The sequence below is a fragment of the Myiozetetes cayanensis genome, unplaced genomic scaffold (assembly GCF_022539395.1).
Source record: "Myiozetetes cayanensis isolate MyiCay16 unplaced genomic scaffold, myiCay2020 scf9, whole genome shotgun sequence".
In the NCBI taxonomy this organism is placed as follows: Eukaryota; Metazoa; Chordata; class Aves; order Passeriformes; family Tyrannidae; genus Myiozetetes; species Myiozetetes cayanensis.
In genome coordinates, this window is record NW_026088185.1 from 32,371,532 (window position 1) to 32,397,770 (window position 26,239).

A 26,239-nucleotide genomic window follows, 5' to 3' on the forward strand; every position below is an offset into this window, starting at 1 on the left:
CAATGTTTGTTCTGATCACAGGAGCCCTGAGGTTATGGTGCTCAGATAAATATATTTATATACTTGAGGTGAGAAACAGCTGGAAAAAGCCCTTGCTGTGGCAAGTGTTCTATTGGAGCCTTCAAAGATCTGGTTTTCTAGGAAATGTCCCGACTTCTCTCAGCAAACAAATGAAGCACTTGCACATGCCAGGGAAGTTTGCTGAAGGGGTAAGGCAGGACTGTCCCCCAGACTGTTGTGTTCATCAGTCCCCTTGAGCCCTGGGGGCAGGTGCTGCATGAGCTGCTGTGCCAGGGTTTTGTTGGTTTGGCTTTTTTTCTCATGCAGCTCCTTCTGTAACAGGTTTTTTTTTTTTGCAATAACATGAGCCTTAGACAAAACTCGGGTCTCCCAAAAGGAAAACAAGTGGATTGGTAGATTCCCTTTAAGCAGACAGTGCTGCTTCTGAGGAGGATAATACAAGTCTAGCCTTTTTGTAGTAATGGTAATTGTTTAATGCAGAGCTTCTTTTATGCGTTTCCCCCTTCCTGATACTTCCTCTCTAGGGAGGATTATCCTTATAATCAGTTTAATGGAATATTTGATAAATAGCATAGAAAATACCCTGCTGCTCTGCTTCCTCTGGGCATGTGGCACAAAGCAGAGTTCTCACATTAAAAAGTTAAAGCAACTTCTGAGGAGAAGTGGAGCTTTGCATGGAACTAGATGTTGGGAGCTGAACCAGGATACAGCCTGGAGATTTTGGAATGACTTGCAACAAACCTCACTGGGAATTCAGCACAAAATGTTGACTGCCAGGTTAGGGGTAAACTCATAATCACAGTGAAAATGAGGTGGATCTTGGCCACAACCAGGGATACTCTAAAGGCCTGTGCAGGAATTCTGTTCAGATATTGGTGAAAAGAAACTGGTTTAAGAAATTGCTTTTCATTTTACCTCTCCACTGACAGTGTATCCACTTTGTGTGTTGAATGTAGATTTATTTTCTTTTTATCCCCCCCCCTTCTAATCCAATTTCCTGCCCTGATTTTGATATCAGTTATTTTAACAGCTGTTCCTGGGGTCTTTTACAACAATTATATTAATAATAACTTTAATAGAGAACAAAAAAATCTCCTTCTGTCTTTCACCTTCTTTTTAAAAGAAAAAGACTGGATTTCTTCCATCCTGGACAAAGCAAAGCTCCCTATCTCCATCTACACTGCCCACAAGAAGGAGCTGGAACTCTTGATGCCTATTAGAGAAATGGGATTAAGTTGAGTGGATGCTGTTCCCAGAAATATCTCTGCTCAGTTACAGGTCAGTTGAGTGGGTTTCCATGCAATGATTTACAAGTCAGAACCTGACACAGAGGACCTGGTGGCTTTCCACGTGTCAGGATCCAGGAGGCTGCCACCATAAAACCCAGGAATGGCTTTGCTGGATGAGGTTCTTTTCCTGCCTTGTCACAGGTTGTGCAAAAGAAAGCAGTGAGAGCACAGCGTTGACCTTTTTATGGTGTGCTGCCTGACAAGCACGTGCCTGTGCAGTGCCAGACTTCACTCACAGCTCATAATTGCAGTTTTCCCTCTGAAATGGGGAGAGGAGTTGCACAGACAGAGTGGTTACAACTTTTCAGAAAGAGAATTACTGGACTTTTCAGGTGAGTGGTGGGTGTATAGTGTCACTAATCTGATGACAGGAGAGGACAAACATACCTGTCAGCACTGAGTGCTCAGATGGGGACAGCAGCCCTGAGGGTGAAGAAGATAAGTGTGACATGTCATCCTCCAATTTACATGCAAGCACTTGCACTTCCTCTCTGTGCCTATTTTTGTCACCTCTAAAATATGGTGAAATTGGAAGGCTTTTTTCATGAGATCTGTTGTGAGCTGTTTGAACTTTTAATACTAAAAGTGATGCTCAGTCCGTTCACTGTGGAGGTCATTTAACACCCAACTATTTGGGGAGGTGGAAGAGCTGAGATTCATGAGGATGGTCTGTGATTTGCCCCCCACACACTCAGACTGCAGCACATAAAATTCCTGAAGTCTTTTTTTAATCCAATCTGTGTCGTTTCAGAAACTAGAACCAGATTATCTCAGCTGTGAAAATTGTCTGGATTAGAGGAAACTTCAGGGACTGTTACCCAAGTAGTGATAAGTCCCAGCTGTGTGTCACAAACACGGGGTTGCACTATCAGTTACAGTGAACCTGTGGCTGTTATTAGTAATTAAATCAGCTAAGCAAAGATTCTTTTTTCTGTTATGTGTCTTTGGCTCTGAATCTGAAGCATTTACTCGTGGATGCACATATGGTGATCCCAGTTGACTCAAAATAGGCACATTCTATGAACCCAAAAACTAGACATTTATGTGTGAATTGAAGCTGCACAGCTTTTCCTCAGCTCTGTTCCTTGCCCTGTGGGTTACATTGCACCAAATCTGCAGCTTTAAATCTGTCTGCAAGGAAAAATCGGTCCAGAACAAGTTCTAAGCTGATTTGCAGCTAGGTTGGTGTAGGAATATAAGGCCATTTTTCCTGTGCATCATGTTTCTGGATTGACAGGGGCAGGCAGCACGTTTGCAGCAGGAGTTTTGGTAACTGAGGATGCTGAGACTGTTTGGAAATGGTGCTGCAAAGGGACAGGAGCTCTTAGGGAATTGGATGGGATTAAAGGAAAAACTTCAAGATGTTGATTGCAGGTGCTGTGTTTGTGACTTGTGGAGGGAGTAGCAATTAAATTACACTTATTTTCCAAAATTATAATTGCAACTGGACGTACATGTTTTGAGTTTTGCTGATTTTTTTTTCTGTCTTCAGCATGTAATGTTTTTTAACACTTATCTAAATACAGTACAAATCACAGATCAGGCAGCAAAACCAAACAGCATCTCTATTCAGGTTCTGCTTATGGTGAAGGTTGTTAACCTGAGCTTCTTCATAAATCTTGGATTCTCTGGGAAAACCATCTTGGAGCTACCTTTGCTTTGCCATGAGAGGTCTGCCCTTGCCTTCCACCTCAAGGTGGTGGGGTTAGTTCTTTCTCAGAGAAGCAAAACTGAAAAGGAGGGAAGATGCAACATTATCAGTTTTATAAAAATGTAAATCCTCGTGGCAGTTATTTTGCTGAGTAAAATAAAACTGTCTTCTGTAATTCAAGTTGCCTAAAATGTGGATTATGTAGATTATGAACTGCTGCAAAGAGAAAATCGCTGTTACCCTGACAGGGGTTTGGGAGGTTCCATGGCCTGTCACTCCCCCACACGCGCTGAGCTGCGGATTTCTGCCTCTTGGGGAAGATACCTCCTTGTTTATAGGAACAGTGTCCCCAGGAATGCCAGCAAAATGTTTATTATGGCTGTTGTTAACTCTGTAATGTCTGGAGTTCTAAGGAAAATCAGTCACTGCTGCTCCATAGGGCAAGTAAAATGGGTGTGACAAAAGCTGATTTCTTCTGTGGCTTCTTATTTTTTATTTTCTTCCTTAAAATGACTGTTTAAGCTTTTGGGTGTCACCAAGCTCCCTCTTCCCTCCCACAGCGAGGAAAAGTGTGATGTATTTCCTTTGTTGCTTTGCAGGCGTTCCAAAGGGATGTTCCTGCTGATCCAAGACCACCCAGTTGTGTGCAGGACTCCACACCGGGGATAGGGACATGGGACTCCTCCTGCCAGCTCCCAGATGGTTCATTCCAACTGACATCCTGCTCGACAGCTGGGGAAAGGAACTTCGGATTAGTCTGCTTTATCCTCGTGGAAGACCTCAATCCCCAAACTGTAGGACATATCAGGTACGGAATCAGAGAGTAAGACTTTGCTACGGTGTTCTTGGATTGTTATTTGTTTCCTGGGGATGATTTTAAGCATTCAGGTCTTACTCTTTATTTCTTTTAAGAAGTGGGAAATGCTCGGTTTTGCTTGCACTGTAGCTGAGTAAGGACAAGAACTTGTGTTTCTTGTTTTCTAGGGAAAATTTGGGGTGGTTCTGTTACAGCATTTAGTCATCTTTTATAGAGTTTTAAAAATTATTATTATTATAAATTATAATTGTTGATAATGGTTATTATTATTTTAATTACCAAATCTGTCTCTTTCTTTGTCGCTTTTGAGAGAATGCCTAATTTTATTAAGACTAATTTCACTATATTTAGTAGGTAAGATACCAACCACACAAGTTCTGAATGCAGGAACTATCTGACAACAATAAAACTTCAAAGTTTTAACGAAATTTATGATTTTTTTTTTGCACACTTGGGGAATTATGATTCATCTAATTACTTTCAACCCTCTTAAAATAAATCTGTACGTAATTCTCTTTTCCTTTCAGAAAATCTTTCCTTGTTTCCATTGGAACTTAGTTTGATTTGGAGTATCTGAATGTTCAGGGGTTTATTTTTAAGATAGAGCAAGCAAAGTCTGCGAGTGCTTTCCAATAGTGCAGCCCTTAGTTCTTCTTTTAGAGATGTTTGCTCTTACAGCCTCTTGATAAAAGTGGTTAAAAAGAAATCACTTCCTCTAATACAAGACAGGAAAAAGATCCTTTTTTGCAGCAAAATCGTGTTTATTTTGGGGAGCTGTTTAGGTTCGGGTGGGGGTGTTTTGATTAATTTTAAATGACTCAATGATCCACTTTTTCTTTGTCCTAAAGGTTCCCTATTTCTTGTAGAATTTTAAAATAACCTTTTCTAATGAGGATGTCTGATATTCTCACTGTAAAAGATGAAACTGATGCAATGAAGGGTTCAGAAGCTGAATTTAAAGACACAGACCCCATTGAAAACCTCCTAAAATCAGGAAGTCAGGAGCAGATCCCAGCGGAGAAGGATGAGAACTGTCCTGATAACAAGAACAATATGCCGGTAAGGAGCTCTGCCCTTCATTTTCCACCAGTGCATCACCCCAAATCACTCTGGGTCTTGTTCTTCTCCGTTCTCTTCATCCTCCAAGGTGTCTCTTTGGTACAGGTCAGGAAAAGCTTGCTGATGTTAGGGGAGGGAGTGGGATGGTTATTGCTTCCTCTGCCCTCCCTTAAAGATGAGTCAGACGTTTTGGAGGATGCCTTCCCTTTTCCTCTGCTCTTCCCTGCCTGACAGCTTTGCTCCATGGCTTTTCAGCAGGAAAGACAGGTCCTCATGATTCATGCAGAAAATGGCCTTTGCAGGTGGGAGATGTACCTGTAAAGAAGTCGTGGCATCACATCTCAAGCGAGAAGGAGCTGAGGCAGACAGTGTGAAAACGCCTCGTGCTGATGGAGGGCACCCTGAGGAGGGTGGGTTGGGAATTTGTGGCTGCAGATTTGATACCCCCGGGGTTTAGTTCAGTGTTTATGCTCCTGAGTCCTGGGAGATGGGTCTCTGTCCCGTGGGATGAGGTAGCTCACTCCTGGCTGAGGCTTCCTGAGGACTGTAAGCAGCTCAGATGAGGAGGAGTTCAGGAAAGCAGTTAAAAATTTCTGACACAGCCTAGAAAATGGGCCAGATTTCTGAAAGAAAGCAGAGAAGTTTGTGTTTCACGACAGTCTGGTTGTCTCTAGGAATTCTGTGTCTGGGGGTTAAGGCTGAACAATTTTTCTGTTAAGAGTCCTGACTGGGATGTGGGGAATTCTCTTGTGGGTTGCAAAACCAGGACAGCACTTATTAGATTTTGGTTATTGAGAATTGAGTGAGAGGTTCTTTGGGGAGTAGTTTTGTTCAAGACTAACAATTCAATACTCCACTGAGTGAAGTAAACTTTATCTGTATGTTAAATTGCTTCCAAATAAATATTGTAGATCCCTGCAATAACAATAGTTTTACACTTTAATATCTGCTGGCTTTATTAAGGCTGACATCAGTGTAAATAGATAATTTTATGGAAAAAAATAAATCCTTGAAATGAAATAGTTCTCCTGTAACATGAGAAAGAAGTGCTACTGAAAAGCTGGTGGCATTATGGCCGAGCTGGTATTTCCTTTAATCAATGCAGTACCTCAGAGGCAAGCCTTAAAAATTAATTTAAGGTTTCTTTATTTTCGTGCGGTTCAGTAATTTGGAAAAATCTCATTCAACAAAAAGCCCTTTGACACGAGGGAGTCAGTAAAGTTGATGTCACTTGTACTGTGGGAGCTGCTGGTGCAAATATGTGTCATGTATTGGAGGAGTTCTCACTGAAAGCATGTTTTATACAAAAATACACACATTTTGGGTTGTCCATAGAAAAAAATTCCTTGTGGAGCAGTAGAGCAATCAGCAAGCTTTTAACTAACGGATGATTAAATAGCTGGATGAAGTTTCACAGAACACACTACTTGTCATTAAGTGCAGGTTAAATTGTGACTGTGGTGGTGGGAGAAACAGCAAAGTGTTTGCTGAGAGATGTTAGAGAACGTTATCAGGAGCTCATTGGAGTTTGTTGTGTTCTGTTTGCTGAGCGTGTCAGAGGATGGGCTGGGTGGGATTGGATGGGACTGGGGGTTGGATTTCCTCCCTAGCAGCACAATAGGTTTAATACCTGTTGGCAAACTACAATAATACCCCTGAGTTACCGATTGATTTCTGACTCTTCACAGCCAAGGAAGAAACAGGCTGTGATTTTCCCTCTGTCTGAACTTACCATGGTTTGAGTTCAGGTGTGTTCCTGGGTCTTCACAGGTCAAAAACTGCTGATTGGAATGGAAATGTAACTGTGGTTCTAAATTCCAGGTTACTTTGAGGGCTTGTGCATTATTAGTAACTGATTTGCTGTTGTGAATGCTGTTGGAGGTACCATGTGAGTGAGGAAAATATCTAATCAGAGGACGTGGCCAGCACTCCCAGTTTCTGTAAGCAGTGTAAAAGTGGTGTGATGGATACAGACATTTCTGGATTGTCATATCTGAAGTCAGGTTCAAGTGTCATTTAAGTGGCACTGGAAACAAGAGGCACCCATGTGAACATGCACAGCAGCACTGTGGTAGTTTTGGGGCTCAGGAAGGTTTTGGTTCACCATTCACTGGTGCCTCCCACCTGTTAATCTCGTCCAGGTCAGGTGACAGGACCCTAATTTGGAATTAGCTGGAATACAGGGTCTGAAGTGTGTTGCCTTTGCCCTTGGCTGGTGGGACAGGCAGTACATCACCCACTGTAAGGACGAAGTGTCAGGAAATATTGACAACAAATTAAAGATCTGAATCCATCTTGCAAGATAGACCCTTATGGTTGTTATTATTAGGAAGATTTCTTTTATTAAATATAAAAGCCTCTTGGAAGGATGGATGGAGGCTGGAGCACGAATACAGAGTTGTGTGCATCTCCTGTATGAGACAGGCAAGGCAAATGCTGTATTAGGGAGTGTAATTCTGATTTTGTTTTATGCTAATTACACAGATATCCCCATCCTTTGGGGGAATTAAGTTAATTTTTTTACTTGGCAACTTGACATCTCTCTTTCTCCAGGTTTCTTCCCTCCCTCCTGGCACAAACCTTGGGTGCTGTCTCTGTTTCACAGCTTGAGTTCTCTGAAACCTTTCTTTGCCTCCTCCCCAGCTGTTTTTGCCTTGTCAGGATTTACCTTTCCCTGTCTCCAAAACATGTGCCATAATACTTTTAAATAGGGACTGTCTTATTTCCCTTTTTATCATGCAGTTGGAAATGTAGCATAATAGTTGGTCTTAAAAGTGGCTGTGTTTGTGGTGGTTTGTTTTTTTTAAAGACAAGAACCTAATCATTATTTTCATTAGGCAATTATTTGGAATTCTTGCTTTTAAACACTGCCTTGAAATCATGCCCATGATGACTATAAATAGGGCTTTCATTAATGCAGTGTTTTCTCAAGGCAGTAAAAGTCTTTGAGAGCTGCAAATATGAAGAAATTGCTTAATTTGCACTCACCAAGGATGGCATGTTCTAAATTAGCTATAAATTCTTTCTCACGAGTGGGGAACATAAAGATGCTCTGTAGGAGCAAAACCTACTAAATGCAGAGAAATTAGGACAGAACTAAAATTCACAGGCCTGAAAAGAGGGAAAACGTTCATTAACAGCTCCAACGTGCATTGGCTGCCTCTCGTCCTGGAATTCCGGTGGAAATGGTGTCATCCCCTGCCCAAGAAAGGAATCCCTGGATTGTGCCCAGTTGTCTTCATGTTTGAGAGTGCAGTGACAGGACTCTGGGGTTGGTACCTCCAGCCTGTTCCACCGGAGCTGTCCCAGCAGTCTGGCCATTCGTCATTCCAGTGCTTCTCACCCACCCAGCGCGTGGTGCTCATTGCTCACAGCTACAGCTGGATGTGGGGGCTTTTATTTCATGTTTTGGCATCCTCAAAGTCACCAGGAATCCACACCTGCCACAGGAGTGTTGGAGGATTTGGGTACAATGGGTGGGATGAGTCTTGTCTCATGTGGAATGTTGAGGTTTGAGTCATTTCAGTCAAGGGAGGATCCCCCTCCTACAGTGGCCCCCCAGTGTTGTTAGTGTTGGTTTAGTCCCTAAAAATTGTGAGGTGCACCAGGGTATTCCAGTGCCTTAGTTTGCTGCCCTGAATATCCTATATTACCTTGACTGACTTATTGCCCAGAGGTTGCAAACACCTGTCATTCAAAAATTGACAGTGTTGGCTTCCCAACCTGGAAACACAACTGTAATTCCCCAAGGAAAACAGCAGGTGAGACACAACACAGGTAAAACACTTTAAGGACTGTACAACCAAACTTGTCCTATTGTCATAAAACCCCACATTAATTTAAAACATTCTTACAAAGATTGAGATTTGATTGATTAAATTTTGAGGCATTTGCTTCACTTTATCTGGTGTGAAACTGAAGTTTTGGCTGCAGTGGATTCCTGAGACTTTACAGAGGTAAAGTGAGGACAGATCTGTGCTTTGTACAGATCTTGACTGAATTTAATTACAATATGGTTTCTCCTTTCCAGCAACAATCTCTTCTCTGCTGTTTTGGTTTTTTGTTGGTTTTTTTTTAATCACTGTTAAAAATAACTGAAATGTGTGACTTATCTAATTAGTGAGCAGTAGCTTGTATGTCAAGTTGTGGTGAACAGTATTGGGAGTTCTGTTTGGCTGGTTTAAAGTGTCTGATGCCCTGTTTACCTCAGTTGGTTTCTCTCCCCTGTTCCCCCTCGAAGGGTGGATCTGGGATGTTTGTTTCCAAATACTCTTGGTTTATATGCTGGCTTCAGAGCTTCTGAAATTTTGCAATAGATCAGCAATTGTCCAAGTGTGGATTCTTTTGCATCTGGGCAGTGAACTGAGGACTCTGCTGGCAGTCCTGATGTGATGTTGAGTTTGCACTGCTGGATGTGAATGCACCTCAGCTAACTGAGGCTGGAGGAATCCACAGGAGGGTGGGAATCATCCAGTTCTGTAAAGTTCAGTAGCCTGGTGTAACAGGAACTCTGGGAGGGAGGTGCAGGGTGCCAGCTTTCAGGATGCAGGGAATGCTTTCAGCTGGGATGATGGAAAGGAAAAAAAAAGTATTTTGCAGGTAACAGCAAAACTCCAAATCTCCATAGGGTGCCAGGTATGGAACCAGCAAATCTCAGAGTCTGAATGGTTCCAGGTCTGGGAGCATCTGAACTGTCTCTGCTGCCCAAAATCCCAGCAAGCTTCCTTTGCAAAGCTGCTGCTGAGTTCAGTTAGCTTTCAGTGAGCTATTTAAAATGCTGTTACACAGTGAAAGGAGCTGAAATGAGCTCCCCTTCTGCTGCTCCTCAGCTGAGCTGCTGCAGCACCCAAAATAGGCATTTGGGGCTCGAGGAAAAGGAGGGGAAAAGTGGCTGTGCCTTCCAAGCAGAGCTCTCTACTGGAGGCCAGGTGTGCTTTTTAGCAACATGTGCATCCTGCCAAGAGGCTCAGGCACTGGCAGACACCTCCTGAGGAGGGCTGGCTTCAGGGAGCTCGCCAGTGGAGTTTCTGTTTAGTTTCCTTCCGAAAGGAGGAAGTATTGTCCAGAAAACAATGTTTGAAATTATATTACCCAGAGTCCTTTCTCCTTACAGATATGAGGCCTGTGCTCACTGCAGCCAGTTCTGTGAGAGGCTTCTCTATTCCTGAGTTTTAGTTCTCCAGGGAAACCAGGACTTAAATTATGTGATGCCACTCTGTCAGTGCTTCTATTCCTGTGCCACTGGCACAGAGGGTTGGGTTGGTTTTAACTGTGCAGCTAACAGAGTGTTGAATGCTTTTGCTGGTTCAAATGTACCTTTCAATCGTACATCCTGTAGTAAAAGTCTGGTGATCTTTTCTTTTTTAAGGAACAGTAGTAATAAAAGAAGGGCTCTGGGAGGAAAAAGAGCAAATTAATGCATAATGAGGTACTAAAATGGCTCTGCGAGGAGAAAAAGCATATTAATGCATAGTAAGCTATTAAATGACAAAGAAAAAAAATGACCAGTGGCTCATTTTAGAATATACTTTTATAGGTCCCAAGATAAAAGGAAAAAAAACCTATGTATTTTAAGCTGCTTATGGTGGGTCATCAGCTGGTACCTGCTCCTGTTCCCTGGTAGAGGCAATGCTTTTTTTTTTTATTTTAATGACCATTTCTCCAGGTAGGTTTCAGGAATAGAGAGGGAATTTCTCAAAGCCACGTGATGTTGCCAAGGGAATTAGGATGTAGACTGTGGGAGCAGGCTGAGCAGGAACGCTTCACTCCCATCACTGACGGAGCAGGGAAGCCGAGGGCGGGCCCCAGGAGAGCGGGAGAGGGTTTAACCCCGCAGCCCGGAGCAGCTGCTGTTGCCGTGCCAGGATCCTCGGTGATAACTCTCCAAGCTTTCTCTTGTACAGACTGTTGTTACCGCAGCCGTGCGCTGAGTTTAACCCACCCTTCTCTGTTGTGTTGTCCAGCGGCCCCTGCAGTCCTTTGGACAGGCAGCAAAGAGGTCCAAGGTACAGTAGCCCTGTGTTGGCATGCAGAGGGAGCCCTTCATGCTTGGGGAGCTTTGTTACTTTGGGGAAAGTGCCTTTAGTTTTCTTTTCTGGCATCGTAGCTTTGTTTTATTCTGTTGGGTTTCTGTCGTGCCTAGTTGTCTGCTTTTGTGATTCGCCTTCATATTTTTAGTGGCTTTTTTTATTGTTGTGGAGAGAAACACTTTTCCCCGACACTTTTATTTACTTTTCATTAGATGTGCTCTATTGTGCTGGTAGTGCCTTCAAAAAGCTGCAATCGCTTGGGTGTTTTCATCCTAAAGGAATTATTTATTCTGTTGAAAACATTAAAAAATGCAGTTTTCAACCATTTCGTTTTACGTAAAATGAATGGAAAAATAACGGCTTACGGTGTATTTATATAACTTTTTATAAGCCATAGTTTTTAATCTTACATACTTTCCTTCAGTCAAACACAAAGTTAAAGTTAGTTCGGAGCCTTGCTGTATGTGAAGAGTATCCACCACCTCCCACAGCTGAAATATCACAGGACCTCCAGGTAAAAACCACATTACTGAAGTTTCTGAAACAATTTCAAGTGACTTGTTCAAAAGAAAATCTAGTGGGTATTTTTTAAATATGCGGGCACCACCTGGTTTTAATTTTTTCTTTTTTCATACAGCTCTAATAGAGGTGATCATGTCAGATGGAGAATTTGCTGCTGTTATGTTTTTCTGACTCTGCTGGTTGATTCTCTGGGGACAGGAAGAGGGGATTGGTCAGTGTGACTTTCTGCTCTTGCAGTGCACTTGAGGGGCTCTTACCCTGCTCAGTAAGACAGAAACACTGGGATTAGTATGGAGCACAGTTTAGCAGCTTTTTGTATTTAGGAAATGAAGCAGTTGTCAGTTCTGCTGTTGCAGCTGAATTTGTGTCAGTCACAGTTGCTGGTGGCTCTGTAACACCTGCCTGAGGTGTGTCTGAAGGCTGATGTATTAGGATGATGTAACACACCTAAAGAAGTTCCTACAGGCTGAACAAAATATATAAAAATACTTGAGAGAACTTGAAACAAAGTCCAGCTTACCTGACTTGACCTTGATACCAGTCTGTATCTTCAGAGCAAAATCCTGTGCCTGGCTTTAGGTTTTGTGTATGAGTGAGGCCATCAAAGTGCTGCTGTTTTCTCACACCTGTCAAAACTGAAATGATCCTTTGCTGGTACTGAGAAGCTTCTAAACTCTCTTTTTTGTGGAAACTCACTTTTGTGAAGAAGGAACCAGCAGAACAGCACGTGTGAGGGGGTTTTGCTGGGGGAGCGGTTAATTCACTTCTGGGAAAGACCAGGCATTGAGAACTCAAGTAGGTGTTTGTCAAGGTAATTAAAATTCTTTTAGGATTGAAGCACAGAGCATCTAGGTTTGGGTTGTTTTTTTTTTTTCCTTGGGGAAAATGAAAAAAAAAAAGTATTTTTATAGGCCTTCAGTAATATACCACAACTGGAAGAGTTGAGTGGGGAAATTCAGAAACCAGCCCTGCTAATTTGATGGAAGTCTAAGTCATGGATTGGTACAGGCTGCAGAGCAAGAGATGAAAAGCCAACAGAACAGCTAATGCTATTTACAGTGACTTACATCCCTGTTGCAATGCTTTGTGAGAGACTGAGGGATGTAGCTGGGGCTGAATTGTTGGGTCTGGAGCAGTGGGGTTTAACTTTTTCAGTACCAGTGGCCAATCACAAGAAGACAGAACCCTGATTTGGTGGATTTCAAACATGAGGCTTTTCCAGCCTCCAGCACTGTGCAAGACTATGCACTGAGTGCTTTAAAATCAGACATTTGTAATAAGTGGTCTCTGCACATGGCATTTGTCACCGAGTCCTCTGGGAATCTGTCCTTGGCTCTGCACTGCCAGGTGGTTTGTGGAAAGGAATTATTGTGGTAGCAGGAGGGAGGTAATGGCCTGTTCTGCAGAATGAATTGAATTGTGATAATGTAAGATGGGACAAAGGGAATCCATGAAGCAAATTGCCTGTTCAGAAACAGAACTAGATCTAGCTGTGAGTTTTCTTTGGAAGCAGTAATCTGGAAGAAATGGCTTATGAATCCCAATAGCTGTGCAAGTGATAGTGAGAACGAATTTAGTTCTTCCCTGGGGAGTGGAGAAATGCTTGTTGGACGGCTGGAATGGGAATTCCTTACCGGTTCTGATGCTGGAGTGCACATCCCATGGGACACAGATCTTCCATGCCCTCTGTAACAACTCACACAGGCAATTTCAGAAGAGTCCTTCCATAAGCCCCAATCAGCTGCTGGCTGCCCCAGGCCCCCCAGAGTGAAGCATTAGTTGTGCCTGGGACGTGTGGGGGATGCAGTGGCTCCAAGAAGGGAGAGACTGCCCTGCACACCCCCCCCCCAGCAGCAGGGAAGTCACTTCTGGAATGCTTCCCCTTGCTGGAAGAGTCACTATTCTGTTGTTATCAGAACTGAAAAGTGGCTCCCAGCTTTGTGTTAATACTTAAAATGGATTTTAAGACACGGGGGAAAAAAATCGTGTTGATGTTGGTGATGATATTTGAAGAATCCCAATGTTTGATTATTAGCAAGTGTAGCCTTGATAGGATGAAAAATGCATATACTCAACCAGGAACTGGTGTAATTTTTGAGATAACTCTGTAGCTGTGCCTGTGCCTGTCCCCCAGTCAGCCCTTCCACCCCAGTGTGTGCAGCAGCTCCAGCAGGGCAAGGGTCTGACTCAGGGCTGTGCAGAAGTCACTTCAGCAAGTCCCTGCTGCCGTTGCTGGCTGCTCCTCTTTCAAAGCTGTGGTGGGGGATGGAGCAAAGAAACTCCAGAGCAGATCAATCTGTTTTCTGATCCAGGAGTTTCTATTTTCCTGAGTAATTGCAACAGGAAATAAGATACTGCTCCTCCCTGAGAAACCCAGGTAAGAGCCTCACAAATTGGTAATCCTTGTTAAAAAGCCCTGGCAGTGCTTTACTAAAAGAGGCTGTGAAAGTATGAGCTTATACATTTATTATGAGAGGAAGAACATAGCTGATACATTTGATCTTTTATCTCTGTAAAAACAGTAGCTCTCCTCTTGCCATGCCTTGCCTGAATGTTGGGTTGTTCTGACTCTGTGCACTCCAGTGGGAAGTACAAGCAGTAGCCAAGGAGGATCCATTTCAGCCCTTTGTAAGGAAGGGCTGTTTTCATATGAGTGACAGTTATTATTGTGGGTTACAAGTAAGTAAATCTGTCAATGAGTGACCTTTTTTATTTAGAAAAAAAACCTCAACCCAAAGGAGGGTGAGTGGGAGGAGAAGACAAGGGTCTGTCGTGGTAGTTTCTATTGACTTGTGTAAATTCAGGGTTTGGAGATTGCTGGTAAAAAGCCAACACCTGGAACACAGGGCTTTGAGAAATATTCCAGAATGTTTCCTGGTTATCACCTTTTCCCCCAGATGTGTTGAGCTGGAAGAATTTATCAGGTTTTCATTGTTTATGGGGGTGGTGCTTTGCTTTTCCTTGTTTAATCAAAATTTGGTGACAATATCCTCTGCTACAGTGAGGGCTTGGGATGGGTGATCTGGGTCTGTTCAGTCCCAATGCTGCAAGCAGGATGGGATGAGGACAGTTTTACAGTGGAAGAGAAGTTAAAAGATTTCTCGGCAGCTTTGCAGTCAAGTAGGTCATATTTAATTAGATGCTACAGTTTTTATAGCATGAAATCACAAGAAAGTGCCCTTTGGTGCACAGTTCTGGTGTATCACACTTTGAAGTAGAACTGGTGTAGTAGCAGAACAGGCTGTTCAGATGGTGATGCCTTTTTTAGCTCCTGTTGGGGAAAGAAGTATGAAAATGATTACGTGCTGAGATGCTTTGACTGAACCATTGCTGTGTGCATTGACTGGAGATGAGTTCAGAACATGCACTCAATCAGTTTTCTAGTGAAGGAACATCAGACTATGAAAAATTACTAATTTACTGATAGTTTTCTAGAGCATTATTGTAAAAGGGAAGATAACACATAGGTGGATGGTCAGGAATAATTTCTTAATAGGTCAGGAACCTGTTTCTTTTTCAAGTAACAGTTACACAGCTCTGGGTGAGCAGTGAATGTCATGCCCTTTGGAGTGGCAATAAACTGCTTGTTTGAATTATATTCGGGTTTATGAGGTAAGGAGTGCTCAAGACTAGGAAAGAATTCCACGAGAGAGTGCCTTGCTGGTGCCCATGATGGTATTTGTCAGATGTGGTTATGGAGGATCTCACAAGCTGAGAAGTTCTTCCCACTGTGGTGCTGTTTTGGGGTGTTCATGAATTCCTAAGTTTAATTAGAACATTTTGTGTGGGGGAAAATCTCTCAAAGGGAGAGGTGGTAAAACTGTCAGTGAATGTTTTTTCCTCGTTGGAAGAAGCTGTTGCTCCAAGGCTGCAGATGGAAAGTGCTGTTTGACCCCGTGGGATCCGGGCAGGGTTCCCGTTGTGCTGCACGGGCAGGAGTGGCTCAGGGTGGACATGGAACAGGCTCCAGCCTTGGACAATCCGGACTATTTTTAACTCTGGCCACATTCCAGGGGTGAGGTCAAGCCTGTGCAGTGACACAGGAGGAGAGAAGCTCCGAGCCAGTGCCTGGATGTGGGTGAGAAAGGGTTTGAAGGAAGAGCGAGGATCAGGTGCAGGGCAGGAGAGGGATGGGCAGGAATGGATGAGGGACTGGATCTTGGGTTGGGAAGGGTCAGATGTCCTCAGGACAGGGAGGTGACAGCACCCACTCAGCTGGCATCAGGGGGAGCAGAACTGACATGTGAGGGAGTTCAGGGGTGACAGGGGAGTCTCTGCCAGGACTTAGCCAGTCCTGCTCTTGGAGCTGCTCAGACACGGAGTCTCCACCGCTCCAAACCTGCCCTGGCTTTGCTGTCTGAGGGATCTCAGCCCTTCCCTTGACAGTGCTGGCAAAGAGCAAAGCAGGAAAAGCAAACTGCAGTCTTTCAGTGCTGGGGGAACCATTATGTCACTGATTTCAGAGGGAAACTCTTTTTGCTGTGTTTGAGAAACAGGTTTTGTGATCGTTCACCTGCTTGTATAAACCCAGGGATTTTCAGGTGATTGCACACAAAACTCCTCTGTCAAAATACACAGCAAGTTAAGGATCTAAGCCTTGGTGGCAGGTTTGCAAATTTTGCCTTGATATGTTGTACTGGGAATATTTCCCCTATTTTTTGTGGATCTGGAAATGCTGGTCTGTCTTAGATGGAAACTTTTTTTTTTTCTTTTTGATATAAACCAGATTAAAACTCGAAACAAGCTTTTATAGTAAAAAACAATGAATGAGGGGAAAAGTGTCGTGGATTATGCATTACTGAAATATAGAAGCTGTATGAAATTTGTACATCTGAAAAACTGGAATATTTCCTTGTGTGTATGAAGTAAGATAATTTATATCCATTTTGCAGTAGCATTCATGGCCTGGAAGTGTGTGTAAATCTAAAAAGTGTGTGGTCCTTTCTCTGCCTTTTCTGTACTTTTTGATTTACTAATAAATAATTTCATTGTATGGTGACACAGAGCACATGTGGGATTAAAAAGAATATGAAGGCAATTTTTTTGTTGTTACTTCATTATTTTGCAGGTAATATAGTACAGAGCAGTTCTGCTGCAGGTATTGCTTGAAATGATTTGTGTGGTGACTGGTTTTTACTTTTGACAGGAGAAAATTCAGATCCAGTTGTCACAGTCCTTTGAAAAAGAAGAAAAACCTGCAAAAGATGAATCAGAAAAGGAAAAATCCAGTGATAAACTGTCCAGAAAAATGTTATCAAGAGGTTTGCTATCTGTCATTGTCCTTTTAAATGTGCTGTGTAGATAAAGAACATATGGAAAATACGGTTCTGAGCTTCACTCCACAGAAGTCAATGTTCTCACTTGTTTGTTTTACTTCTGAGAGCATCAGAAGTTTTTTTACGAAGTTTTGGATTAAGGGTGGAAGTACATAAATAAAAAGGACAAGTGCTGTGTTTCCACTTAGATATTATTGCATTCTGGATTGAAGATCTCGTCTATCTGCTGAAAATCTCTGGCTTTTAGTCTGAAGAGAGCTAAATATCTTAGATCACAGAGTGTGAAGGAAATACCTTTAAAGATAGACTTCTCTTTGGGACAGGGGGCACTTGTCCACCTCCTGTCCTGCAGTTCCACATGGCCCTCCTCACGTGGCATTTCCGTGCAGCCTGTCCCAGCTGGCAGACTGAAATATTCCTGAAATAAAAAGCACTGGGATGGAGAACTTTACCTGAATTTATAAATCTCAGTCGTTGAAATGATGCCTTAAAAAACCCACAAATACCCCCCCAGGTGATGATGAGGAGTTGAGAGCCAAGTGACAAAATGCCTGTGGTAGAGCTGTTGTAAATTCCACCAGTATCTCCTCTGGAGGTTCATTACTTCCCAATATAGGATGTGCTAAAATAGAAAATTATGGAATTTGAGCATCAGTCTTCTAGTAATTATAACTAAATCAGTGCTCAGTTGCAAATTAAGAAAATTAAAGTAAATAATCATTGAATCTCAAAGTTATTTTACCAGGCATAGCTTTTTTTTTTTTTTTTTTAATCTTCCCCTCCTCAAAATCAAGAGTAATCCCAAACCATAAATGCTCAGACTGGGACCTAAGCATAAGTTTGAGTTGTGCCTAACTAAGCTGAGACTAGTTAACACATAAACAGTTCTTGGAAGAAATCTAGTTCCAAAAATACTGTCAAAACATCTGCTGGTTTGAATTCTAGTACCTGGAACTCGAAGGTGCTCGTGTAAGGGAAGATTTGGTGTTCAATCATTTCTTCCAGGGGCAGGTTTTAGAGGATAACTTTGAATACTTTCTGTCACTGAAACCTGAAAGGAGAGGAAGGTTGTGAGATTCCTCTTTGCAAACATCTAAACGTGACATTGTGAAACCAAAGCCCAACAGAACAAGGATTTTTAGTGGTACAAAACAACACTTTGTGAAGGTTCAACTGTCTCATTCTGAATTACAGCATTTCTCTGGGCAACATCCAGTAGTTCTGTAGATTGGCTGCTGGTCCAGAGGTGTGAACACACCAGGACAGTGTAGGATTATTGAGGGAATGTGGAAGGCTGGTGGGAATCAGGTGATCTACTGCAATCCCTAGCCAGTTGTTAAGAGATTGGTGGTGTCACTGAAGCTTTTGCTTCCCTGTTACACTGGAATCAGGGGATAGTGGGTGGAAGTGTTTAGTTTTGGGAATAATGTGCTTTATAGTTACAGAGTATTGATCCAGATATATATTATGTTCAGCAATAATTTTTTAAAAGTAGCATTAGTGTTTTTCTTCAGAGTGTAATTTTGTTCTCTCCCCCCTCACCCTTAGATTCCAGCCAAGAATATACAGATTCCACTGGTATAGATCTTCACGAGTTTTTAGTAAATACATTAAAAAACAATCCCAGGTAAGACTCAGTAATGTCAACTTTCTTCATGTTTTTCTTTCTTCTTGTTGTCTGAGGTGTCACACTACCTGGTTTTTGTTTGTGGTTTTATTTTATCCCCTCTCACATGTCTAACACCACATGTCAGTTGTTCAGGAAGAGGTTTTGTTGCACAGGCCATCTCAAACACCAGTCCACGGTAATTAGGGTGTTTTTTGAGCACAGGTTCAGGACACTGAAATATGCTTTTTATGTTTAATATGCAAATAATTGTTCAGTCTGTGTGCAGCTCTCTCCCTGAAGGGACTCTAATGCAGTGTCTCTGGAACTTGTACTCTCCAACCACCTGCTTGTTTGAGACCAAACTGCCTTCTCTGACTCCAATCTGTCTTGCACTGAATCTGTAGATAAAGGCATTGTTTTTAAGCTGTACTATATAACTGTAGTTAGAGATCTTCCCTCTGCACATCAGAAACCAAATCTGACCCTCCCCCAAGCCCACCATTCGTTAGCAACAGAGCTGACCTGGCTCTGGGTTGAGGTTTGTGTCACAGGCTGCCTTGTTTGTCCTTCCCCTCAGTGGGGTTTTGTACTGGCTTTGTGCTGTGCAAGGCAAGAGATTAACTGGGTGCAATTGTGCTCTGTCACAAAAGCTGTTTCACTGCTCTTTGTTAGTCATTTGCTTTATAGTCAGGAATTCCAGTGCAATAATTTATTGGGATTCCATTTTACTGGCAAAAACTTTTAAAATGAGCCATAATAATGGGCCAAAGCCATAGTCCTGTAGAGTAAAATTAGAAAGACAGACCTCTGTGAGACCCTTAGGGGATTCCTATTTGAAGTCATCAAGCATCCCAGTGGAAGTAAGGAGTTGTAGGTGTAGATCTCCATGGGTTTACGTGCAGAGTAACTGGGAAGCTTGGTTTTGTGATGTGCACAAGTTGTGAACTGTGCAGCAGTGAATTCCACGGCCTGTTAATGGTTCAGGAGATCCAGCATAAGCAGTTCCAAGACCAGTGTTCATTTCCACCACCTCTGCATTTCCAGTCCCTCATCACATCGCTCCATGTGCCACCTTTAACCCCCTGGTTGTTGGTGTTACACCTCCCGTTCCCAGAGCCCTGTCACTGTGTCCCAGTGATCCCAGGATGTGCTCCCAATCCCAGGGCCAGCTGAGGCCTCTGCAAATCTCACAGCCCACACAAACCAGCCTGGGCACTGCCTTTCCTCCTGGAGCCTGTTTTCTCAAGGACTGTGCTCTCTCTTGAGCCTCCTGGGCAGAGACTTCTTGGAGGCTCTTTGTGCTCTCATTTCTGAGCTGAGAACAGCACCTTTCACTAGGCAGGCTCGAGACAATCTAGCTTAGCAAAAAAGAGTGCTTTGTCCTAAAAATGCTGCATTTGACACCTGGTGGTCCTGTTTACAGTCTGCCATCACCCCTTGATCACAGCTCTGACCTGTGTATTCCTAAGATGAGTACAACCACAGTTATTGGAGTGTCTCATATGTGAGTTGCTGTGTTTTTATTTTCAGGGACAGAATGATGCTGCTGAAATTAGAACAGGAAATTTTAGATTTCATTGGTAATAATGAGTAAGTACTGTACTCTCATAGGAAAAAAGAATTCAAGAGTGTTCCTGTTTGTTTAATAAAGCTACTATTCCTTTCTTCCAGAGTTCCAAGAAAAAAGTTTCCCCCAATGACATCTTACCATAGAATGCTGTTGCACAGGGTAGCTGCTTACTTTGGATTAGAGCACAACGTGGACCAGAGTGGGAAGTCAGTCATAGTAAATAAAACTAGCAATACAAGAATGTAAGTGTAAAAGTCTTGAAAAAAAACCCTTTTGATGCATAGATCTGACACCTGGGATATCTGATATAGCAGGTGGGGTCTGTCTCCTCACTGGTGGTTGTGAGATCTTTGCTGTTCATGTTTCCAGTGCTGTGTAATAATGTCATCTGTTTCATGTTTAACTCTTCTGGGGAACAAGGGATGTCACCTCTAAGTTAGAAACCTTTGTTGCTTTTCTGGCAGAGGTGCATTGCTAACTTTGTTCCCTCGAGATAGGAATTTCTATCAGCTGTTTGTTTGTTTAAAGATTTACACCAGTGAAGTGTACAAAGTACATTCTTTGTTTCTTTTGGAAAGCAGAACCTGCCTTATCTTAGAATGGGGTCATTTCTGATTTGGTGAAGGGAGAGGACAAGACTTGCACAACTTTGGCTTTTGTACTGTAAAATTCTACGGGCAAAGCTGAGGTGTTGAAGTTCTTTGCCGGTTGGGATAAAGTTGCTTACGGATCTCTCGTGGCCTTACAAATAAACTCAGCAGGGAGGACAGACAGCAGTGGAAGTGTCAACCAAGTTAACAAACCATGGCATGGTGCTTTACTGGGAGGGCTGGGGGGGCTCTTAGAAAATCCATATTGCAAAAAAAGGGGAGCACTGGGACCACAGCAACCCCAAAACCTGGGTGGAATTGAGGTTTTCATTCAAAGGACCCACTTGTTCTCTCTGTCCTCTGCACTTGCTCTGTCTCCTCATGCTCTCTCAGAAAGACAAAAGTCTAATGTGTTGACATATTTATGCCACCTAGTTTCTAGTTTTAACTTAAAGCATCTGCCTGACCCTGTTTTTTTGTGGTTTTGAACATGAAAACAGGAGTTGACAGCGCCTGCATCCTAATCCCAGTCTCTGCTTACACTCTCTGTAGCTCTGGGAGAAAACAAATCTAATTATCCACCCTAGTTTTAGAGTCAGTAGAACTGAAATGATGTGCCATGATGAAATTTCACTTAAGTAGACAGTTTCTCCTCAGAATTTTTTAGAGAAGTATCTAGAGCCTAAATATATGATGAATACTTCTGTTATTTATGTATGTGTTTGCTTTGGCTGTACATTCTGTATCTAAAGTGACTTAGAAAGCCAGACATTTCCAATCTGTTGCCTTTGCATCTACTATCATCTCTAGATTGAATCTTCAATTATGGAATAAGAACTAATAAGAGATTATTTCATTTTCATGCCTTTTAGTCCACACTGGAATAGCTGATGGCCTCTGGAAGCCCCTGTAGGTGTAGTTACTAATTAGCAGGCATTTCATCTAACCTGCAGACCTAAGGATTCTGGACGTTTTCAACATTCTTATTTTAAATCTCTTGGGATGTAAAATAAGAATTTAGCAAGAAAACCTTGGAGATGTGCTCCATGTGGAATAAAGCCCAACTTACCTTTTCCCCATAGGCAGGTCCCGGCTCCATCGCCGCTCAGTGATGTTTCTGACATCAACCGCCCAGTGCTCACTGGGACGACTCAGTGGAGTGGGAGTTGGTGATTGCAGGGCAGTAAATTCAGAGACCTTTAAAAGAAAGAGGTAAGACAGTCTAAAGGTTCTCTGAAATGCCTGCTAATTATGCCTGGGCAGCCAGTAACTAATAGGTAGGGCTGGCTGTTCTGTAGAAAAAGCTCTTCTCACTTCTCCCCAGGTGTCCTTGGTAATGAATAAATAACAGAAACAGAGAAGAGCGTGCATTTGTTTTGTCTTCTATTGGGCAAATATTTCCTGATTGTCTGAGCTCTTCTCTTATGATAGCAGAAATTTTATTGTCCAGGAACTTGGTATCTCTTTTTAATAACAAGAGTTTGCAAAATATCACTTTTTCTTTCACAAAGTAGATAAAATACCAGAGCAATATCTGTAATTATAATCTGTTGCTTCACCCTCTCCCTATGACCGTGTGAAGCCCTTGCTTGCCTGCCTTGTACTGTTCTTCTCTTACTTATTTCTACTTAACTGTGTTTTAGAAGTTTCTGAGTTTCAGTGCTCTCTCCTCTATCTTGTCTCCTGTTTTCCCTTGCAATGAACTCTGAGGTATTGCAGCTGTAGCAGCGAGCACTTGTCTGCACTTCCATGCATGCCCAATATCCATTGCATGGCACCGCTCGGGATTCCAGAGCACTTCTGATTCCCCCAGGGCATGTGGTTTGCTTGCCACCTTAACTGGAAATTGCAGCAAAAGCTTTGAAGGAGGAAGAGGTTTTTAAAAGCAGGTTTGTTATGCCTCAGGAGCAGGACCTGTCAGGGGTGCACCTCATCTTTTCCATTGCCTGGACAGCCCAAATCTGGGACTTCAGTTAGAATATTAAGTATATTTAACATTAATCTTGAGTATATTTGGGTTTGCTCCACTTTGTGCGGTAAATGTTCACAAAACCATACATCTTTTCTTTGTGACACCTTTTCCCAGACCTGACCAAAAGTTCTGTGAGCACATAAAGGACGAGAAGAGCGATGACTTCCAGAAGCGGTACATCCTCAAAAGAGACAACTCCAGTTTAGACAAAGATGACAACCAGGTAAAAGGCACAGCTCCTTTCCTTCCCCTTGCTGTATTTGACTGTATCCATACTGTTTTCCTGTAGAAGTTGACACTGTGTCGCTTCCTTTAGATGAGGATACGATTAAAAGATGACAGAAGAAGTAAATCCATAGAAGAACGTGAAGAGGAGTATCAGAGAGCTAGAGAAAGAATATTTGCACAAGATGTACGTATCAAAGAAAGCCTTGCCCTGTGTTCTGTGAGTACCTCACACACAGACGTGCACCTGTGGGTTTGTTAAAGGATACTTCTTTCCAGGAAACTTTCTGTTTCCAAAGGAGACTGAGCAGATAAGAATCATTAGTGTGCTCTAAGTGAGTTTTAAATTACATTGAAGTTACTGAGAAATCTTATTTTCTCTAATCACTGCTGTGTGAGACCCAAGAGACCTTCAAGAACTATTTTGATGTGTTCTCTGGCACCACCTCTTTCAGTTCACTTCCCCCTTTTGCATTGTTTTGCCCCCTTACTGCAATTTAAATTCCTGAGTTCTGGTACTGCAATCAGTTGAGTTGTTCCTCAGAGCAATAATTAAAGAAAATAAAAAACAAGCAAAAAAACCCAAGGCCTTTTCTCACATGTATCTGTAGCAATCACATTTTAAGTGGTCACAGTAAAACCATTTGAGGTCCCCTATGTGAAATTTCAGACAGGAATCTCCAGTCTAATCCCTGACTGGAGATGCCCAGCATGACAACCTTGTAAGCTGCAATTCAACTGCAAGGAATGATTGTATTGACTAAAACGGAACAAATATGTCTTAAAAAACGTGTTACTTTTAATAATCCACATTTTCTGACATTTATCTGTAGCTCTTGCACATCCAAACCCACATTCTTGTTCTGAAGAGAGAGCAGTGAGCTCTGAGAGGCTGATTTAGTTCTTTTTGTTCACCTTAGCTACAAACAAAAAGAGTGGGCTTTTGGATACAAAATTACCTTTTCCTTAGGCATATTAATTTACCATGTATATATAATTTACCATTTACCATAGGAGGGGTTCTAGATGCCATTCATATTAATTTCTGCGCTTCTTTGCCCCTCAGTCCCTGTGTTCCCAAGAGAATTATTTCACTGACAAAAGGTAAGAAAGTTTGCCCTTTAATTCTGTTCTGTTTTCCTATTTTCTTAATAAATATTAAGCTGTCTTATTAAAATGTCAACAGAATCCAGGAGGAAGAAGCTAATAGTACACAGCAAAGAAGACAGATACTTAGGTATTTGATGCTTTCTTTAAACCAATAACCCCCCCCCAGTGTTCTGCATGAATTTCACCTTTTCTTTCACGGTTTCTTTTTTATTTTTCCCCTTATTCTCCAACTGGTGCTAAAAGCCGAGTTTGTAACTTGCAGGATCAATAAGGAGACATCGGGGAGATCGACCAACAGCCACCAGAGCAGCACTGAGAACGAGCTGAAGTGCTGCGAGCCCCGGCCCTGGAGCAGCACCGACTCCGACAGCTCCCTGCGCAACCTGAAGCCGGCGGTGACCAAAGCCAGCAGCTTCAGTGGCATCTCGGTGCTCACCAGGGGAGACAGCTCTGGCAGCAGCAAGAGCACGGGCAGGCTGTCCAAGACAGGTACAACAGAGTCTGTGCAAATCCACGGCTCCAGGGGGGTTGGATCCACTTGGGAAGCAGAGGTTTCGAGTGCGTTGTGGGTGGCTCGAGGCCCAGCGCGCTCTGTCTCGTGCAGAGGGCTGGAGAACACTGATCACCCCAAATTCCTGGGGGTAAAATACTGGGAGCTCAACTCTGCACTTCCAGTGGGGCAAAGCTGCACTGTGCAGCCTTAGAAAACTGCCCTGCTATGCTGCTAGCTCAGAGAAAGCAGCATTAAAGCCTAGGAATGGGTAGTTATATTTCTTGTGTTACCTTGCCTTTGTTAAATTTCAATGAATATGGGTAAAATGCTCATTTGGTTCTTAGATTGCTGAGAAATGAGGTCAGTGGAACAAAGTGCACTGTTTAATTTTAAGGTTCAGAAATGTTAGGCAAAAAAAACTCCTAAGAGTCTGGGTTTCAGAGATCTGTTAACTTGCAATTAATGTGAAAACAAAATCTCAGAAAATATGGATATGACTCTTCTGTGGGCCAAAAATGAAATGTGGGGAATATTTGTGTTCCAAATGCCAACATAATTTGATCTGATCTCTAATCTGGTTTTGGAGAATTTTAAGGCTTGTAATCTGTGGATGGGTCACTATTGGACTGCTTCAGAATTCGAAGTAGAACTGTAAAAAATCAGGATATAATTACATGCCTTAATAATATTGGCTTTGATCTTATTTATAAAACTTGTTTCTAATAAGGATCTGTTCAAATTTTTTTGCTTTCCCTTAAACCACCACTACCTTTTAGGTATGTTGCCACACTGCTCTATCTTAATGCAGTAAAACAGTTACAAATGCTTGTATAAAAAAACTATATTTCAGGTTATCTCTGCCTGTGCTGTAAAACTGTGCCATGACATGGAGTTATTTCATTTAGCAGTGCAGTAATGCAATTTGGCACAGCTTGAAAAGAAACTGCAACCTGACAATGTAGATATAAAATACATTCTTAAAAAATATTTGTTGCCCAAATTTCAAGGACGTAAATGGGATTCTTAAAAAATTTTCTGGAAACTTTACTTTGGCGATCTGAGAACATTCCAGGTTTGGAATGCCAACAGCCTGGGTGGTTGGTGCTTCACTGCAGTTCTAGGTTGGGGTGATTTGGCACGTGCTGAGCTTGGGTTGGTTTGTTCATTTGGATCAAGGATGTCATGGCCTTTGGTTCCAGTGGCTTTGGCCTGGCTTCTCTGCATAATCTAGAAGGGAATACACTTGGAAACTAATCCAATGCAAGGAACTCTGGTCAGGGGAAGATGGTTTGACAGAGCTGGGATGTTTTCCCCAGTTTACAGTTAATACCTTTGATTTTTGCTTCATTCAGCACAGGAAGAGGCCAACAGCATCAGCCAGTGCTTCAGGCTGTGCTCTCTTCATCAGCACAAGTGGAGGGGTTACAATTTTATGAAGGACTGCAAAGCAACTTCAAACAGTAGAGAAATTCCATCAGAGTGCTTTGAGTCTTCCTTTCTCTTCTAGATTGTATAGAGGCTGCTGATGAGGGGTTCTTTAATTTAAATAACTATATTCTGTTTGCAAGCACTGCAAGTATCATACAGTTCTTATGAAGCCTTTGCTAAACTGTATCCCCTGAGCTCTGGGTGTACAGTGATCTGGGAACAGCAGTTCCACAGACCTCTCCATACTGACCATTTGGAATATTGCTTTAACTGCATGTGTTGGCTTTCAGGAAGCTCAGGGTCTTGTTCTCCACTGCCTTGCAATGTTTATAGTCATTCCTAGCTCTAAAATTATTGTTGCTTTCAATTGGCTAGTTGAAATTCCTTTGGAAATTTGAATTGTTTCATAAAGCCAGGATAAAACTCCCGTATTACACTCATTTTTTTTTGATCTGTATTCATGATTTCAGTCTGAAAATTGTCAGAGGAGGAAAAAAATAGTTTTGTGGTTTTTAGTGTTCTGCAAATTGTCCAAGAGTTGAGTCAGAGAAGATCTCTGACACCAATAGTGAAAAGCA

At 42.4% G+C, this 26,239-nt stretch overlaps 1 protein-coding gene across 17 annotated transcripts in view; it reads left to right on the plus strand.

Annotated features, from left to right (window-relative positions):
• The window catches only part of R3HDM1 (R3H domain containing 1), a 76,224-nt gene that overhangs the window by 23,491 nt on the left and 26,494 nt on the right, over window positions 1-26,239 (plus strand). For 3 of the 17 annotated variants that reach the window (XR_007632101.1, XM_050340410.1, XM_050340419.1), the window contains exons 1-14: window positions 1,153-1,299; window positions 3,561-3,769; window positions 4,627-4,837; window positions 10,801-10,842; window positions 11,291-11,380; window positions 16,535-16,649; window positions 18,213-18,291; window positions 19,804-19,863; window positions 19,945-20,085; window positions 22,520-22,628; window positions 22,722-22,817; window positions 23,697-23,734; window positions 23,817-23,867; window positions 24,003-24,229. Coding sequence is in view for 16 of the 17 variants with exons in the window: in XM_050340410.1 (XP_050196367.1) it covers window positions 4,667-4,837; window positions 10,801-10,842; window positions 11,291-11,380; window positions 16,535-16,649; window positions 18,213-18,291; window positions 19,804-19,863; window positions 19,945-20,085; window positions 22,520-22,628; window positions 22,722-22,817; window positions 23,697-23,734; window positions 23,817-23,867; window positions 24,003-24,229 (1,219 nt within the window). In the remaining variant the exon portion in view is untranslated. Of the gene's footprint in view, window positions 1-1,149; window positions 1,300-3,560; window positions 3,770-4,626; window positions 4,838-10,740; window positions 10,843-11,290; window positions 11,381-16,534; window positions 16,650-18,212; window positions 18,292-19,803; window positions 19,864-19,944; window positions 20,086-21,515; window positions 21,646-22,519; window positions 22,629-22,721; window positions 22,818-23,696; window positions 23,735-23,816; window positions 23,868-24,002; window positions 24,230-26,239 lie in introns of those variants that run through there. The other 14 variants (XM_050340416.1, XM_050340420.1, XM_050340425.1 and 11 more) reach the window with 12 other exon arrangements.